Consider the following 18,952-nt stretch of genomic DNA (forward strand, 5'->3'; position numbering starts at 1 on the left):
CAACTTCTGCAGTAAAACTGACAATGTTGAAAACGTTGCGCTTTGACTCTTTCAGAAGCTCTGCACTCTCTGATTGGTCAGCCCGAAGCTTAATCTGACCGCCACGTTCAGTTCAAGCCAACAAGGCGGCTTCTAGAATTCGTTATCGATCATCTGTGGTTCTTCACAAAAGCCAAAAAGCTTTTTCTAGAGCTGAAGCGATTGTATTTCGCTAGAACAACCAGTGAACAAAGAGTTTTCTCTCATACAACCTGGTCTGGGGTTCTAAATTAGTTTGGTGCAGTAGGGTAGATGTCGGCGAAGTCCGATGGCCGCAGAAGAGACGATGTATCACATTCGAGATGTCAGAGCGACCTGTGGTTCTGAAAGGCACCAGAAGCAGAGACACAAGCGAGCTATGTACTAGATAGTCCATGAGCCGCTACGGGGCTGGCGTGAGAATGGAAGCAGGATCTGGGCATAGCCAGGCCTGTTAGTTCAAGCTAGATGTTGTGAACGAAGATACAGCATTGGAAACAAGCAACTGGAGGGAAAGGCTGGAATCCCCTTCCTCAATTCACCGGGATGAAGTATCTTCAACGTCTTGGCGCAGAACAAAGAAGCAATATTCACAGCGACTAGCGGCAACAAGCCTGCAAGCCGCCTTCCAATCTAGCCTGCATTTGATAGACAACAGGGTTTATTTCTGTGATCTCTTTGTTAGTCTCTGTAACAGTTAAGTAGGACTTCAAGAAGCGAGGTTTTAGTGCAGATTCCTTGACAACCTATAAGCCTTGATGTGAAGAAAGTTCACCAGAGTCTCTCTTTTCTCTTCTTCTCATCGCCGCCATTCTCACGAAACGACAGCGGCCACAAACATGCACACCTACGTTGAGGCCCAGTGGCCACAAGTCTTTAGTAGGGAGGAATGGCAATAACAGTCCGGTAAGTACGAAAGACTGCACAGGAGCTATTGCCTGACACAAGATACAGTCAATATGTTGACTTCCTACCGAGAGCTGGAGATCTTCCAACCCGTTCCCGAACTCACACATCAACAAGTGACCAAGAAGCGGAAGCGGAGTAGAGCCAAACCTGGCCGCCAGCACGAAAATGACGTTCCCCAGCCATTCAAAATGTATCAGCGTCGTGGATTATATACAGTTACACTGACTAACGCCCGACGAATCTATTGACGCAAAGGTCTGAACCTGTCTGCAAGAATCTCTTTTTACTAATTATTGATATGTTCCAATAGTCTTTCCTGGGGAACCCAGACTCGAGTAGCTGTCGCTGGCTAGCAGCTACCAGCTCGGTGGAGTGGCATGGAAAGTGAGAGATTGAAATCCCCAGCCATGAACCGGGATATCCGCCAGAGGGAGAAAGAAGGGAAAGTAGAGCAAGGAGGAACAAGAAACGAAAAAAAGAAAAAAGGAAATCAGGCTGTCAATCGTCTTAACACCAAAACAGCAGTCTGTCCTCCTTGAAGGCGTATAACTGTTGAGACTACGGGAGAGAATACATGTCAGGGGCCCGCCTGCGGATGAAGCACGAGAGGGCAACATTCTGTTTGTATAGAGAGGGTCTGTTTTGGGTTGCTGTCAGACTGTTGCAATAGACGTTAGTTGATGGAATACTATCAGTGGTAGATACCAAATCAATGTAAAGGATTCTTTAGACCTCTTGAAATGTCTGTTGCTGCAAGTGATTTGATTTTCCTCAATTCAAGCTCACTGTGAGTGAGTACCTTTGCATTGGGTCCAACAGTATAGACTGCTGTGCCATTCCGGTGGGATATCCTTAAGATTCTCACCGCTCAGGGGAAAACCCTTGTCAGGGATATAGTCCAGTCACCTGCCACACAATAACCGCAGACCAAAGGGACAAGTTTAGAAGAAGAAACCTATCAAATTGGGTTGAGCATGGTGATTTAGGTGACATTCAAGCATATAATCGTAGCTGGCTGGCGCTTTGAACCTGAAACAGATATGATTGACATCTGGAGCGGGAGGGCGAATCGGATTTCCAACGGACAAGCCTCTCGGAGTATTGGCTTGTCTCCATCGTAAACCTGCCTCACTCATCACAAGATTCTCTTGTCATGAACAGTGGTGACGATAACGTTACCAAAGCAAGTCTGGGCTGCACACCCCGATATAAACATCAAGTATATACCGCTAAGATAATACAACAACGAAGTTGAGGGACAACCAATTCCAAGATTGCTGAGGATGTCTCTGGCAATATTTATCCACTAATTCACCTGCCATGTGAATCACGCCTGTATCGCGGAGTGGAAGCCAAACCAGCGGGGTAGTACAATGGACAAAATAGGGAGTTACCAGCTACATGAAAAGCAAGCAATGGTTGATTGGAGGCGTACAGGACAGCCAAGGCGAGAATGCTTAGATAGTAATCTCAAGGCTAGTGGTTCATACCGCATGTCACAGCGAGTTTTGAGGGAGAGCTGCCATGAAAGTCGGGATGATAGCATACTGCGATTTGCTTGGCGGTTTCTTTCAACAACTTTATGTGTTGGAAATTTGCATCTGGGTCCTAGAAAAAAGCTAAAAACTGTCAGTATCTCGGAATCTTCTTCTTTGGGTAAACGCACTCTAGCCAATTCCACCAATAACATATCGCGGTACCCAGGTCCTGAAGAGGACGACGCCGACTCGAAACGACACGACCAGTAGTACTATCATGGGGTATAAACAATCAGTTTATACTGACAAACGATAGTTTAGACTACTTCCAGAAAACCAGAATCTAGCAGTCATAGAAGCAGCTGGAGAAGACAGTATGTTATATCTCAATGGTATAGCCCCGGCGTCTTTGCAGAAAGAATAAACAGACTTAAGTGCTGGGTGGGCGACTTTCGGTGTGGTGAGTAGGGAGGAGGCGATTCAAGCGCATCTGAACTGAGTAGCGAGTAACCCCATTTCTCTCGCCATTGGCGTACTCGCTCGTATGACCGACCGAGCTCGAGGGTAAGCTTTTGATCCGTCCCAATCACTTCTCGTACTAGCTTCAGGGCAGATTGAAACTCAGCCATTGTGGGTGACGATTGCTCCCATGCTGATTGAGGCGGAGAGGAGGAAGGTAGTGGGTCGGTTTCTGGCACTGTTATAGGGATTTTGACTCGCTGCTACCGTCTTCCTTGGGTTAGAAAGTCATTCGAAAGGTGTATCTCGTAATCGAAACGGAGCTCCCGTGGTGTCTCATGAAGCCCTTGCGATCCATGGGGCTGCGGAGCGGTTGAAAAGGTCTGTGGATAAGATGCGAAGAGATTTTCGAGTATATCTTCGGCGCCGACTTCGTAATATTGGCTGATACTTGTTCCAATGCTGCGCGCTGAGCGAGGTCTGTTGGCAAGTCATGGCGGGCTGAACCTGGATTTTCGGCTCTGCCGTCGTCGTTTTCGGGCGTGCAATTGATAGCTAGGACTAGGACTGCGAGTTCACCATCTCGGATTGTTCTCTGAGCTGGAAGGAGTCTCAGATGGGGACGTGGTGAAGGTTATAACCATCGAGTGTTGAGAGACACAGGAGTGGATAGCTTCCTGATGGAGAGAAAGCTTGATGGCGTCGCATTGGTTACCAAGGTAGGATCAAGGACGAGCTAAGCCCGAGGTGTCGGATACGAGGGCAGTAAGTTAAGATGAATGATGATTTCAGAATGAAGAACAGATTATTGATTGATCCATTCCTGTTCCCTTGTCTTCTTTGCCCTCATTATATTTGACGAGGAGAGGCTACAATACAAGACCTGCTGAACCTGCAACAAATCTGTAACAGTTGTGGTGCACTCGTGTGACAATGTGGGAGAGGTATATGTAACATGAGGTACTTAGGAAGCTCTGACGGAATTCTGCCGACAATAACAAAAACTAAATTGACGAATCAAGTGTTACAAAAAGTCATGCCCCCCTATCGATTGCCATTACAAAATAGCCAAGCTATCTAAAGCCAGAAAGTTCCTTTCTGCTTAGCTTTTCCACTAATGATTGCCTGATATGGTACTGGGCCTCCAGACAGTCCCCTTCCAGCAACGACAATCTTACCCGAAATCGCGCCAGTTCTCCCAAACACCAGATTGAAGCCTCCAGTAGCCGGGGTATATATATTTGCAGTCAACCCACTCCGTGCATTAAAAACAGAAACCTGGTTTGCAGGAGCAACAGATGGATCAACACTAACTGTTACCGCGTTGGATGTGGCAGAGACTCTTGCAAAGACAAGACCTGTCGGATTCTGACGACCGCTGATGAAGGGATTTAGATATGAATTGGTGACATAGCTGATGCTTCCGGCTACCGGATTTATTAAAGGGTCACCGATTGCGATAACTACATCATATGGGTTGGCACCTCTCGTGCTTCCTAATGAAGGGGCTCCCTGAACGAGCAATAACTCGCCGCTGACTTGGAACGGTTGCCAGTTTGCGTTATTGCGGCCATTGAAGGTGACGTCGCAGAGTAAGTAGCCTAGGTTCAAGGCTCTCTTCTCAACAGTGTCCCTGGCGTGAAGGGTGAGATTAAGCAGTCCAGCTTCGGGCTGATTAACGGTTTTGATCGACTTGTCGTTAAATATTGACAGGGGACCAAGGGGATAAGGGGAGGCCCAGCTACGGGCGAGAAGGCATAGTAGAAGGAATAGGGAAATCATAATATATGTTAATCAAAGTCAAGGGTGAGTCGTAATTGTTGAGACTTGATAGGAATCATGACACGAGTTTGAAGGCTCTGAGTTGGGTGCGCCGGGCCTCTGAATTTATAGATAAAATTCAAGCATCACATGGTCTTGATTTAATCCCACGTGTGGGCGACGAGTAGTTTGTCTGTATGTGTTTATTGGTGTCCTTTACCTTTGTGGCCTGGAGGCTGAAGCCTCTTTTGAAACCCGAACCTTACCGCAGATTTAATCCTACAGTGTGAGATATAAGACATCCAAGTAACGCTTACAGGTGGCGCTTTTATCCATTCCTTGTGAGCTGTGGAGCTGCAGCTCCCCTGCCAACCAATATTCAAATAAATACCTGTACTAAATTTCAAGTCTGGGATGGTTATATGGCGCGCTGGTAGGTGTAGAGAACCAGTTCATCCACCGTTCATCAGGAGATAATTATGCTATCAAGGCACCTTGGGCTCTCGTTTTGGTGTCGCCAGGGTCTATGTCTGGGCTGAGGATAATGCTGATCGAAATGCATAAAGATTAATGATGGCAGGAAGCAAATGAGCTTGTTAACCACAATGCCCTAAGAAGTCTCCTTTTGCAGTCCAGGGTGAACAATGAACGGTTCCTATTGTCGTGTAAACTAAACCATTGAAGCCTATTCTGTGGAGAATTGATAGAAAAGGGAGTCGTCATTATCAAGCTTTACGTAACTATATAGTGCAAAGAGTCTAGACCATTTTCTAAATGGCGAAGCTGAACGCACTGGTTTTCAGCTCTCAAGCCACTTTTTAAGCTGCTAAGGGCCTAGGCCCGCGCCGCCTGAGTCCATGTCTTAGACAATAGGACGCAGGATTCTTAGGGGGTGTTTATAAAAGAGTTAGGGCTGTAGCTAAGGAGGTGATTGTGTTCGAGGGTTAACCACCTAAGCGTCTCCGTGCCTGTTATTTGATCTTCGTCTATACGTAACACGCTGGGGCAAACCCCGGCGTCTAGCCCCCCCACCGTTCGTCAAAATACACACCGATTGTCAGAAGAAGCCTCGTAAGCTCGGTGTAATAGCCTGGAACCTCTCTGGATCTGTAAAGCTCGTCTAGCGCCTGTCGCAAATTATACGTAACAGAGGGATCTACTAAAGATAAGTACCAAGCACAATGCGGCTGCAATGCGCTGTGCTTACCAGGGCTTATGGCAATAGCCGACAGCCAAGAGTCTGGCGATTCCGCCATCCACAGAGCCTGGCTAGACGGCATCGGCATCTGCAAGAAATCGATAGTGAGAGTTGGCGATAGGTCGAAACATAAGGCAAATTGGCAGTCAAGGAGCTTTTGAAGATGTCAACCACAATAATATAGACTCGGAGTGAAGTGGTTGGCCGGTGAATGATGAATCTCCAGCACAGTTTTGGACGAACCGAAGAGAGGTAAGCAAGGCGCCTAGAGCTTTCTTCATGAGTCCATGCCTCCCAATCCTCTAATCCGTGGAGCAGACGGGCTGCAGGACCACTAGCCGCTTCATACTTCGAAGGATCACTTGCTCTCTTACAGATAAGAGCGACGTGCGACATATTCATCTGTGCATGTTCAGCCATCTCCATGTCCCCGAAAAACATCATCCCAATTTGGTTCAGCACCGTGGCCCGAACAAGGCACAGTTGAGACACCGGATCGGTTGCAGTGCCTCGCTCGTTCTTTCATTCTGTTGTCGAAATCGGCCGAGTACGAGCCTGCGTCTACAAAGCTAGCGGATGACATTCTAGCAAGGTCTGACTTGATATGAAAGACCTTTGCAGGGACAGGTCTTCTCCGATATATCTTCAATGAAGGTGTCACATCATCTAACTCAGATCCTTTCCCAGTGCTTTAATAGACCAACGAGACCATAGCCGTAGGCCAACTAGTAGGATTGCTAAAACCATCATGACGGCAGTTACTGCAATCATAACTGGACCGTTATTTTCTTGGGCCTTTTCGGCGGATTCACTGCTAGGGATAACCATAATCGTCAGAAAAGGTAAAATCTAAAGCCATAAACCTGAAGGATGATGTTGGAAGCAGTAAATGTGTAGCGTTTAGGGCAATTGATATATTACTTGCAGGAGAAGCTGGGCCGAGCAGACTTTTATCACTTACTCTAGCACTTTGTCCTTCATGCAGAGAAATTTTGGGTCAAAGCGGCTTATGGATGGGCTTTTGGCAAATCTGTGTGTGATATGTGATCATAAGCTCATCCGCCCGTTTAAGGAAAAGCTCTAATACAGGTAGAGATTGGGTTTAACTAAATCTAAATAAAATGTATACAATATTACGCGTTGCATTTAGAAAGGAGATAGCTAGAAACTATAAAGGTAAATAATTATGATTCATAAACTAAGAGTAAAAAAACTAATTAATTAAGTGTTTGATCAAGTACAGGCTTAGCTTCACTCTTGGCGTCTGGTCAGGTCAGATCATGGCTGACGCCTTGTCACCTTCCTTAATCCTAAGTGTCTCACTACCCCGCCTTGCTCGGTGCTCAATCCAAATTAGAAAGATATACTTCAATAATATTAAAAGTATTACTTTTTTTTTCTTCTTCTCTTTTTAGTTTTTCTTATTACGGCAAAATAGTGTCCAAAGTTCATGGCAACCAGGATGCTCTTAGCACTTTTATGTCTAAGCTTGCTTTGCCACCTCCCCACTCCCCCAGCCTTATCTACCGGTAGAATCTTATCTAGCCGTAGCTTGGTTGACGAGAACAGATGATCTGACATCCAGGAGCCCAGACCTCAAGTGGCTTAAAGCCTCTAGTTCTATTGCAAAGAGAAGAGGCTAGCTTTAAGATAAGTCCAAGGATTATAAATGAGGCATGCACATTGATTCGTCGCTTTAAACCTAGAACGCCGCATTGAACGTCTGTGGCCACAATTTAGCGCCCATTCTTGTTCCCCGTAAGCGATATTGCTTGAAACGGTCTCGCCAAGCGCTGGCGCGAATTGGGCACAATCCTTATGTATCAGGTTCCTTACACCTAGTTGCGATACTTGAGACCTCCGTGATTTGTAGATCGATAAGGTTCACTAGACCCATTGCTATAGATCCGGCAGACGTGTCAAAGCGCGGTGGTAGCCTAGACCTGATATCCACGGTACGCCGCTACTTCCTGGTTGGATCATGTAATCTCTTGTTCCTTGAGGTTGCATAGCCAAGAGCTCGAGAAAGATAAGTCAAATATCTTGAAAGTGTATTTGACTCATCTCTCTCGAACTTGACTACGAGATGATATTGAGGACAACAGTGCTCTGCCCCTGGAGCCACAATTTGTCGAACTTGCAGCGAAGGCTGAACTTCAGCAACGGTTAATGCTGTCGCACAGTTTCATCACCAAGTTGCGCTCTTCTCAAGCCAGCCATGAAAGTAAGGCTCTTGAGTTTACTATACTACAGCGCCACAGTTTACCATATATCCCAAGATGATCCAATCGTGGTGTGTGGTTCTCTGATGAAATTCCGACGATAACTTGATCTAATGCATTGTCCGGACCAGAACCACACAAAAGATTGTGTCTGCGAGAAATTGACGCAGCTATACGGGGACCTTACCTCCCAATGTGACTATGTGACTTGCAAATCTTACATACGTGGCGTTAGTAGTTTGATTGATCGCGAGCAACACCTCAGCTTGTATCGAAAGCCACTCAAATGCCCAGAAAATTGTTGCTTATTTGCAGATCTGGGTTTCTCGTCCGGCCAAAAGTTATCACGGCACACCAAGGCCATACACGAGCAGATCACGATTGGCAGTGATATCCCCAGCTCAATTTTCTCAACTCTCCCGAAAGGCGGCATCTTTGTCATCCTTCAGGACACAGTCAGAGACAACCAGGTCAAGATTACTAAATCGTTACTCCAGGTAGCGAAGAACGAACCTAGGTTCCCAAATAACCTACGGCTCTTGATATTCTTAGGTTGTGCTAAAGCATCACGCGATAGGCTTGACGTCCTCTTCAATGAGGCTTCGACGATCTCTGTACCAAACTTAGGTCTCAACAAAGCGTTGGCGGTCGCTATTGATGCTCAGAACTTCTATTCTACCAAGTTCTTACTGGAACGGGGCGCTGGCGTGAACCGAGAGGCAACCTGGCCAGATGAAAAGCAACTCAAGTCCCTGGATACCCCTACAACTTATCAGCGATCACAGTATCTTAGATGGAGATGCTGGAAAGTTTCCCCAAACAACCGCGCCTTCGCATTAGTCCATTCCGCTATACTTGGCTTGTTAGTCAATTCTCATGCTGCTGATCTGCGCCTTTTTACTGGATTCGGTTATGTGAACACTTAAGGCGTATTTGCGTACTTCAAAGATGACGACCCCGAAGTTGCTGATAGGTTGAATCGACCCGCATGGCTTTTCGTTGCTTTGAAACTCGTTGAAGCCGGGATGACATGCGCTTTAAAAAAGAACTCCGTGTCGGTTCTGACATTTTGTTTAGCCCACGTTGTTTATTTGGATGAACCAGATAAGGTCACAGAATATTTATTACCTGAATTTTTACATCACTTCACGGCACATAGTAGTATAGCGAAAAAGAAGAGTAGGATACTGGGTGTTATTCTAAAGCATTGTGAGAGCCGGTGTCTTCTGCCGGATGTCTGCAGGCTTGGTATCGACTCACGTCATCCCGTCCAGGAACCAGAGGTTTATTTTGGCTTTGAATGGGAAGATCTAGTAATGAACACAAGGGGGGGTTACTTCAGATTGACTTCTGGCCTTCTGCATCTTCATTTGGCTCGGGCAAATAGGCGTCCTATTATGAAGTAACTTGAATTTTCATTTTCATTCGAATAAGGTCGTGTTACAGTGCAATAGACCTTGAGAAGCAGAATTCTACAAAAAGCGATACTTCATAACAACGTAGAACGATCCGACACGGACTGAGCTAATCCAAAATAATAGGACTGTCGACATTTCCTCAGGGATCTTACGGTTGTCCGTAGCATCGACCGACATGGAGGAAAGTTGTATCTTTTGCTCCTGTCTGCGAAGAACTAACTAAATATACTGGGCCACTATGTTAGTCACGCGTGATAGCTTTTCACTGTACGCTTGATGAGAAACTAACCTCATCCACAGAACCATGTGTTTGCGCGATGTAATATACTGCTCTCACCGGCCTTTGCTGGCCAAGCCTGTGTACTCGGCCGAGTGCTTGACTTGTGTTTCGTTTGAGTTGAAAGCTAAGCCCGGTGGTGGGACCCTGCAACATGCGGTGGGCTTTTTCTGAGACTCTGGGGTCATGTAAGAAGTAGAATGCAGAGAGATGGCAGATATTGAGTCCAAGACGAATGCGCGATAGATATGTCATGCCTTCAAGGTAGAGAGGGAACTTAAAGGCAATTTATCCGCGCTGGTTTTGATCATTAAGCTCAAAAACAAGCCCAAATTCCATTTCGGCAGATGCGGAGAGTGGCTCAGTTCAATACATAAGTTCGTTCTCTGATTGCTAAACAAGAGTAACGGGGATCTCGTTCTCCTGATCTTATGCAAGAGTGACGGTCTCGCCTCGAGCTCGGATAGCTGCGAAGATGCCATGTTTCCAGAATAAAGCGTCAGCATAGTATGGGGGAGGGGATCGACTTGCCGTGGTGAAATTATCAATTGTCAAAGAGGTCAGTCTTTGTTGACGCGGAGAATGTTCAGGCACCCAGTAAATCAGCATACACTGAACGCCCAAACTCGAGCCAACAAAGAGCTGAAAGCACAGAACAGATCCGGTCACACAACAGGCGACTGAAAAGCCCTGCTCCTCTCAGCAATTCGGCGAGGAAGTGAGGGACTCCCTTCTGCACTCCCCGATCCTTCCTCAAGAGGAGGCGGACGACGCGCTCGTCTAGAGGGGTAGGTTTCGGAATTTTATACCGGTTGCAGTGTGATCTATCCCAAATCTTCTGGCGTTGTGTTGAATAGAGGAAGAGAAGAGAGAGAGGAAAACGAAAGTAAGTGACTAGGCACATCTTGTGCTACCTCAGGTTCTGCCACTGGCACTGTCATTGCCAGTGTGAATGTGATCGCTGCCGTCACTTATTGGCTGTCAACAGACGCTGCCCCACTTAGAAGCCTGGGCTGTTCAGTGTTCTCTGCGCCAAACTTTTACAGACTGGAGAAGCATAACTACCTTAAGGTAACGTACTCTAGAAGAGTCCCTTATTAGATATCATGTCTCTACGCAAGGAAAGAACAAAAGAACCAGCAAGGAGACTGGGATTGATGTAATTCAAATATATAACTTTGGAAAAGGCGAAAAGTCAAGGAACGCACGCCCTTATCTTTGGTGCAAATGCGAGCTTGTTAAAGAATTGGCTGTTTTTTCATCACTGGAATTAGGGGGCATTAATTGCATGAGCAGTGTTCTTTACCGGAAGAGCAACTCGGTCAGTGTTAGGTAGCACGCTAGAGGATGCTCGGCAACATGTTGTGGCCACTATAGCTCCTTTGACGGCCGCTATTCATGAACGAGTCCCTACTTTACTAAAAATACTACCCAAGGACCAGTTTAATATACCCAACTGCAGTTCCTAACATCAATCATCGCCCAATATTCTTTTCCCAATATCTTGTTTAATGTCCTCTCCGAAATCTTTCAAATTCTCTTGAGTGACCACATTATCTTTGAGGTCTTTGTACTGTTCACCGACCTCATCTAGCCCCTGTTCTACATCCCAAAGTCTTCCGTCATAGCCTTCAAAGTTGATCTTGTCGTTCTGCTTTTGGAGGTCTTCAATCTCCTTTTCTGCTGTTTTAATTCTCTTCTGTAGATCTTCGATCTCCCCTTTCGCAGTTGCGTTTCTCTTTTCCAACGCCTGGCCTGCTTGTTGTTGGTCCCGAAGCGCTTTCTCCAGTCGCATCTTTTCTTTCTCTAACGTAGCTACCCTCTCCTTTAACTCTCGCCTCTTTTGACTCTCCTAGCCCAGCTTCTCCTCCTATGAAGTCTGCCGTAGCTCAAAGGCAGCCATCCTTTCATGCAGGGTTTTGAGAGCCTCAGCCTCCAACAGGCCTGTCTCGCTGTCATGGTCATTGGGCTCTCGTCGAGGTCTTTTTCTCTTTTGTGCTGCTGTGTTCAGTGGTACCTCATCGTAAGCGGGCAGCTCTTCGAACTGGGCGCGGGGGCGCCTGTTCTGGCTGGGGAAGAAGATGGGCAATCTTGGCGCCTTCACCTTGATAAAGACTCTGCAGGTCAAGCTGTCTTTTGCGTGTGAACCGGTAGTGACCTCCGTTCATTGCATTGCGAATTTCATGTAGTTGGGCCTCGAACAAAGCACTATGGTCGATGTAAACAGAGAACGATTTCATCTGTGATATTTCACGAATATTATCGAGAACAAAACCTGATTGCGTCTTGCCTTGGGCCGGCTGTTCTTTAGCGTAAAGAGGAATGAGGACAGTAATATTCTCATTGAGTTTAAAATCGAGGCCAAGGACCTGAGGGCTGAATTTTGCTCTCACAGGCTGAGGGACTATGGGGAGCATTTGGTATGAAAATGTCTCGATTGTTGAGAGTGGAATGCATAAAATGACTGAGACTTTCGGTGTTCTCTTCTCTGTGAGCTTGAGATAGAGAGGCACACTGATTTCGAAGAGAGAGGAGGTCTTGTCCACTCGTGTCTTGAATGTCAGGGTGTTGTTCTTCGGATCAGGTTCGGCCAAGTACTTTAGGGTATCGCGACTTTGCCAGCTGATGACGGCAGCTGTAGAAATTTGAGGATTTATTTCTGCCATATCTATTGCTTCAAGGCTGTTGTTTTGAGAGAAATGAGAGCGAATGTAAAATTTTATTTAGTTAAACGTGAGCAAGTCACTCATTCATTGAATGATTCCAACCTGGTAGGCAACCAATTACACCCAACTGCTTGTGCTTGTTCTGCTATTCTAAATTTGGCAACGTGGGGCATCGCCAATCTGCCACTGGCAAACAGTCTCGTGTCAGTCACATGACCACGCGCTTCTTACTACCCCGCAACGCGTCCCTCCATTCGCGTCCCTCTTCTCTCTCCCCCACCATCTCCATCTCCAACTCTCCCTCCTTCTTCCCCTTCACAAGCAAAGCACACAGCACAAGTCCAAAGACCCGGTGAACCACCACTACAGGCCGTTATAAAATTCCGACTTGTACCCCATCAAACGAGCGCGATGCCTCCTTTCTTGGAACAACCGGGGCGCTGTAGACGGGACCTGGTTCAGTGCTCGTCGGCTCTGATTCGAGGGCCTGGACGCTTGATCTTGCCGGCTTTGGTTCGGGAGTCAAACAGGTTGCCGGTTGGTGCAGTATCTGGTTTGCTCTTTTGGTCCCCTGCGCTGGGTGTGTTGTGTTGAATAGGTGCGTCGACGCTCTTCTCTCTGGCTGACTTTGTCACAGGTTCATTACTGCACGCTTGCATGCACCCGCGACCTCCTCTCCGGATACCAGCTCTTTCACCCGCGGCAAGAACATCCTTATCGCCTCCTACCGAACTTGGCATCACTATTGAAGACAATCGAGCCGGCCGATAACCCACGAACCAAGATCCAGCGACGGCTTGGAGCGGTGGTTCGCAAGACGGCACCGCGCCTTAATGTTTGCCGCTCTCCAATGCCAGCGCTTGTCTCCGTTGCTTATGCTGGCTTGTCCTTCGAGCTGAAGCAGCACCTAGTTGGTTCGTAAGACGCCCGATTACCATCAGTTCTCAGTGCTAGTGTCTTCAGTAGATGATCCGTGAGGCACCTTATCCGCAGGGCCACTCCTCGTCCAAGTTCCCTGACTCCTCGCAATTCTCTTACACCGTCAACCCCCAACATACTCCGATCCCCAATGCAAAGTCCACCAGCCTCCCATGGCAAAGAGTTGTCAACCGCCTCCCCAAACAGAACGACCTCCAAGCTCCACGACAAGCCAACATGTTGAGAACCACGCGGTGTCCCCTACCTATGTACAACACTGGCCACAACCTTTTAGTCACCCGACTGCTCTATTCATTTGTCCCAACAACTCTCGATCCTATTTTCCACTATCCTTTTTATCTATACAAATTGAATAAAAGGAACATTTCCGTCGGCGTGTATTCTCAGATAACTCAAGCTCATCGTATCGAGGGTCGCCACCCGTACTCGACACCACGAGCCGGGATTCCCGATACAGAAGCTGCAAGCAAACAGCTCAAGGTTTCTTTGCCTACTCATCAACACTGCCACTACGACGAAGAGCTGAGAACTCTTCATTTCTCAAGCTAGCGTCTTTACCCATATCTGGGATTGGCTACATCAGGATCGCGACACAAGTCTTTGGTCATCAGCCACAAGTCAAGAGATCGCGTAAAAGAGTTTTGCACAACCGCCCTCACGTCCTCTCACACAGGTTCATCACCATGGACCATCCCTGCCAACACTACGACGAGTCATCCTTTGAAAGCTCTCCAACATCTCAGTGTCCCCCAACGTGACGCTTGACCGCCGACCAGCACATCGCCACCCAACAACTCAGTGTTACTTCAGTCTATCAGACCTTGGTTCTTGATGGATAAGGACTCTTCCGCGTACAAAGAGTAGTCCCCTTGTGCTCACGGCAGCGACATCGCTTATACGAAACAAAAGGTCTCCTCCCCAAAGACTGCGAGGTAATATTATAAGATAGCTAGCAATCAAATACGCATTTTGCCATCTCAAACTCGAGGCCCACTCTTCATTCCCATGTTTTGACTCGTCTTCCCCTTGCTGTGGTCACTTCCTTGTACATATCCTCCATCCTGCTCACTGATCGACTACCGCTGACGCCCAGATCAACAAGCCTGACAGTGGGCGCATCTTCATAATCGGGATGCACTTCTGGCCCGTTTTCTCGCAGCATTCTATTTGCCCAGCTAGTACGTTGAGCCATGAACCTTTATTCTTTCTTTTTCTCGGTCGCGACAGACTCTTTGCACCAGCCGGCTCGGTCAGAGAGCCTCCTGATCCAGCAGGATACCTTTATCTTTGTCTATGATGATCTCGTTCCGCCTACCACTTACTTCATCAATCGCCTGACCATAACTGCGTCTCGCATGTTGGTGCGGCTCTTGTGTCAGGCTGAGCATGGCTTAAACTCTTCATGGGATGGCCTTCAACTTCAGCGCCCTTTCTTTGATCCTCACCTTTGGCCGTTGCACTACCATCGACCTTCTACTTGGCAGCGGTGATGACCTCTTAGACCTCGGGGTTCTTAGTAAGTAGTGCATTGCCGGCATCTACCAGTTTTTCAATGTGTTTCTGTATCGTTGAAGCTGTTGTCGGTTTTCTTCAAGGCGTTGTCTTATCTCTTCAATCCCATTCCATAGCACAGGTGTCGATCTCGATCAGGCCTCATGCTAAGCTGTATTTATCATTCCCACATTGGGATAGCTTCTGATGACAGTCTTGTCACTGGCACTCAGGCCGTCTTCGCCTTGCCCTGAGTAGCTGGCTGGCTTGATGCTCATACTATAATCTGCCTTAGGTTCGGTGTCCGGGTATCGATTCAACGAATTTCAAGTCTCAGTCGGTGTCTGGCTTTGCACTGTCCTCTGATCAGATGGATCTGACCGTTTTGTTAGTTCATGGCTGCTGCTTCTCTGGAGAGAAAAGCTAGGTCAGCAGATGCTGACGCCGACAAGTTCCGGAAGAGTTGTCGACCTGGGGTTTCTTATGATGGTGTGCTTGGAAATGTACTACTCTGGCGACGATCGAGATGGACAGAAAGCGGTGCGCTACTAGATCTATGAAGTTTTCTTATCGCTACTGGAGAATGCTCTATGTAAGTGTTAGCTGCTTTTTGGTGTCTGATTGATCTGATTCTTCAGCCTTCGAGCCAAGTCCTTTCAGAGCCACCAGACAGCCCCTTTCGTGAACCTTCCTCACTACAGCAACGAGCTATCTACCTGCATTCACGGCGACATCTACTCGCAGGCCTCAAACCTCCATTGAGAACCGGGCACCCTCACCGCTGCTTTTACCCCGAGGTTGTGAAATATCGGCCAGGTAGTATACTTGGCATCTTGGACTGTTTCACACTTTTATCAGTATCATAGGGTTGTGAGATGCTTGCCCGATGCTATTAGAATGTGGTGTCTTCTCTGGGTGAGTGAATTGTGTTCGCTTCCACATTCCAACACTGACCTTACGCGACACATGACATCGATACCGGTGCTGTTGCACGTTTCTGGCTTTCTAGCTTATAGTGAAGTAAATATCCAATAATCTGAGAGCGCCTCTAGTAAAGAAGTTGCTAAGAATTGGTGCACGCCGGCACTGCAGCCACTGGTCACCAGCACCAGTCCTTCGCCTCATGCATCACGATAAGATATATGCAAACAGTTTCTGGATGTATTTAGGCAGGCGTTTCGCTCATAGCAAGAATTGTTACGATTGCTAGTAACCTACGTTGCTGCAGGTTCGTTTGCGGCATCAACCTTGGCCATCTTGATCATTTGCTCCGGTTGAGACTCCTGGCGATTACGGCGAAAGCGACATCATATGGCAGAACTTGTCACAAGGGCGAGGGTTTCTGCCCAAAGATCGTCAAGCTCCAAGGCTCGAATACAGCATTTATCGCGATAGAGAGTCCGATGAAACGGAACTTTACATCATAGAGCAGGGGCTTTTCTTTTTGATCATGCGGTCGGTGCTGAACTATACATTAGGATGCCAGTCACCTAAATAAAACTGCCCTGCTACCCTGTATGCCAAGAACGGTTGACATTCTTGTCTCCAGAAAGGTTCCACTCGCCTAGCGATTAGCTTTGCAACACTGACCCAATTACGAGTCCGACTTGATCCCAAAAAGGTAGTGAAACTATAAGACTAGAGCTAAAACAGGTAGATCCAGTCAAGGATACGGGGCGAAATACCCGCTGACTTTTGCTAAGGTTGCTTGGGAACCAAGATAACATCAGACTCTGGTATAGGGCCTTAAAATAAACTCAGTGAAAGTTATCCTAAGCTTATAACAAATTACCTAAGTCTCTTCATCTTTTAGTATCAAGAACACTCCGTCAAGGTTGTTTCCAATCGTGGGATCAACGTTTTTTCGCCTTGATACGGTCTCCTGAGCTGTCTGAAAGGCGTCGCTTGTGAACAACGCGGCCTGGGAACGCCGGCGTCTCCTCTCGTTCAAGTCCCCGTTTATGCTCTTCGGCGCTGGCCACCATGTCTGACATGTCGCGGTACGAGATTGAGAAGGGGGTGTTGGGGCAGTCTTGACATAGATGGTCAGGCGCAAAGTCGTGAAGGCGTAGTGTCAAGGTGCCGTCAACAGGGTTCTTGTTGGCGTCTCGAAAGGGCTTAATCGGTCAGCTTGTTCCTTTTACGGGGTTGAAAGATATACCTCTGACTGAAAAACTTGTTCAATATCCATTTCAACTCCATCGCCGTTTTGCAGTGGGGTGAACGTTGGCTTCCACACTGATATAGTGGACTCTTTGTCTTCGTTGAGATCAATGCCAAGAACAACTTTGATCTGTCCATCGGTATGATGGATGTATCGTTTGGCAAGACGCCTGAACTCCTTCGCGTCTTGAGTCAATGCAACCTCGACAACTACACCCGGGTATATAGAATTGCAATGTTCGAACTGCGCATCTGGTTGTCGCTCCCATCGACCAGGGAAAGGCGAGTGAACCCGGCATTGGCGATGCTCTTAGTGAAGACGCGAGCTCGTTGGTCCTGGCAGCTGATCTCGCGAATTTCATCCCATATAGCCATTCTAAACATTGAAACAAAAAAGTAGTGGGTGGTAGAAGGCATATGAAAGCTGATGACTTGGCGGCGAGGGTTGTAATCGAAGCGTCGAAAGGTAACCTCGAGCTTGTCGTGCAGGCGGGTGTAGTCAGCCTTACTAGGGTGGAATTTCGTCAACGGCGATGGGTCGCCATGCGTACACTTGCGCTTGAATTCAAGAAGTCTTTGAGGTAGTTCTTCAGCGGTAGCGGGATGTGTGTCGTCCATGGTTGGAGTGCACGCGCGTGGGAAAGCGATGCGTTGCGATGCTGGCGAGCTTGTGTTTGGGTTTGGCTTGAATAACCATGGTGGGGGTGCGTTGAGAGGTAGGTTGCTAGGGCGTTATCTTATCAGTATTTGGTCACTTAGAGCTCTCTGCCAGCTACAGCCACTTTCAGAGCATGCAGCTCCGATTGCAGCGATCTCCGCCATCAGACACCCGCCAACTGCGTCCTTCATTGTATAGGGACCAAGTCTCACCAATATTGTCGCCGCCTTCTAGCAAGTATAAAGGACGCTGATATATGTACTGCTACCTGTCCTCTTGACTCTTACTGGGCTCATGAGTAGATGCTGGCTTTCTGGTCCCAGCTGCCGCACCAAAGATCAGATAACAATAGCTCCAAATCTCTTCCTATTGACGCCATCAACCTCGCTTTGAGCAAAACTGCTTCGGATCCTCATGCACCAGGGGTTGTGAGCTTTCTTCAGAGCTGGAGATCGTGAATCGCTCCAGGAAACCCCCGTGCCTCTCGATTTATGGAGCAAAGCTGCTATGTCTTCAAGGGAGCATATAGGATGAGGGTTATGGGATTGATAACTGGGGATTTGCGGGCTACACTGTGTCAGGCGAGAAGGAGGGCCGCAGAAATCAGTCAACCGTCGTCCTGACTGTCTGTCAAGTTGAACATGATGGAGACAGGCTTCTCTTGGTGATGGGTAACGGGTGACCAAGACCTCGGTTTCTCGACTGTAATGAGCTTTTAGAGCTGTTACAACTCAAAATACTTGTGGATAGACTAAACTACATCGATAAGTATCCGTTTCCTTGTTCATGTGCCATCCTCAGCCAAATCTCCATCATGTTAGCTGATTGAGCCATGTTTTGCATACTGGCCTGCTCCGCGGTACAAAAAGATCGAGGTCAAGTGACAGGCATACGCGATATTGCTTGCTATAACTGGGAAAGCCGTGTTCTTGATGTATGCCCTGTAGAGGAGGATTGAGATTGAGGCTATTGATTGCTTAGCCGTCCTGAGCTTCACACGGTTCTTGACATCTTCGAGGGAAGAGAAAATGCCAAGGAGAGGGCGCCCTCTGGGACAAAAGAGTCACTGTCATCTCGTATTCTTCCTTAATTCTATCGATAGGTGGATGGCAAGTCTCTCAATGTTGCTTTCCAGACAGCTGTTGTCTTCCACGTCGGATTTCTCAGCAGTCTCAACTAGAGCGATAGTCGAGATGGCTGAGATTCATGCCGGCAATGAAAGTTCTGCAACGGAGGTAGCGATCGCAACATCGTAGCCGTGGGCGACGTAAAATAGTCGCTCCAATGTAGAGTAC

At 47.5% G+C, this 18,952-nt stretch overlaps 3 protein-coding genes across 3 annotated transcripts; all 3 read right to left on the reverse strand.

Annotated features, from left to right (window-relative positions):
• Nucleotides 1-11,211: 11,211 nt before the first annotated feature.
• Nucleotides 11,212-11,535, reverse strand: FTJAE_5025 (uncharacterized protein; the record flags this gene model as incomplete). The annotated part of the gene is made up of 1 exon (XM_037351491.1): nucleotides 11,212-11,535. One exon carries the CDS (start codon nucleotides 11,533-11,535, stop codon nucleotides 11,212-11,214), a length of 324 nt encoding a protein of 107 aa, XP_037207857.1.
• Nucleotides 11,536-11,758: 223 nt separating this feature from the next.
• On the reverse strand, nucleotides 11,759-12,406 carry FTJAE_5026 (uncharacterized protein; the record flags this gene model as incomplete). Its single annotated transcript, XM_037351492.1, has 1 exon — nucleotides 11,759-12,406. The coding sequence occupies one exon, from the start codon at nucleotides 12,404-12,406 to the stop codon at nucleotides 11,759-11,761; it is 648 nt and encodes a 215-aa protein (XP_037207858.1).
• Nucleotides 12,407-16,689: 4,283 nt separating this feature from the next.
• FTJAE_5027 (uncharacterized protein) lies at nucleotides 16,690-17,617 on the reverse strand (the record flags this gene model as incomplete). Its single annotated transcript, XM_037351493.1, has 3 exons — nucleotides 16,690-16,953; nucleotides 16,998-17,185; nucleotides 17,245-17,617. 3 exons carry the CDS (start codon nucleotides 17,615-17,617, stop codon nucleotides 16,690-16,692), a joined length of 825 nt encoding a protein of 274 aa, XP_037207859.1.
• Between the last annotated feature and the right edge of the window lie 1,335 nt (nucleotides 17,618-18,952).

The sequence above is a fragment of the Fusarium tjaetaba genome (genome assembly GCF_013396195.1).
Source record: "Fusarium tjaetaba strain NRRL 66243 chromosome Unknown NRRL66243_c0000094, whole genome shotgun sequence".
NCBI lineage: Eukaryota > Fungi > Ascomycota > Sordariomycetes > Hypocreales > Nectriaceae > Fusarium > Fusarium tjaetaba.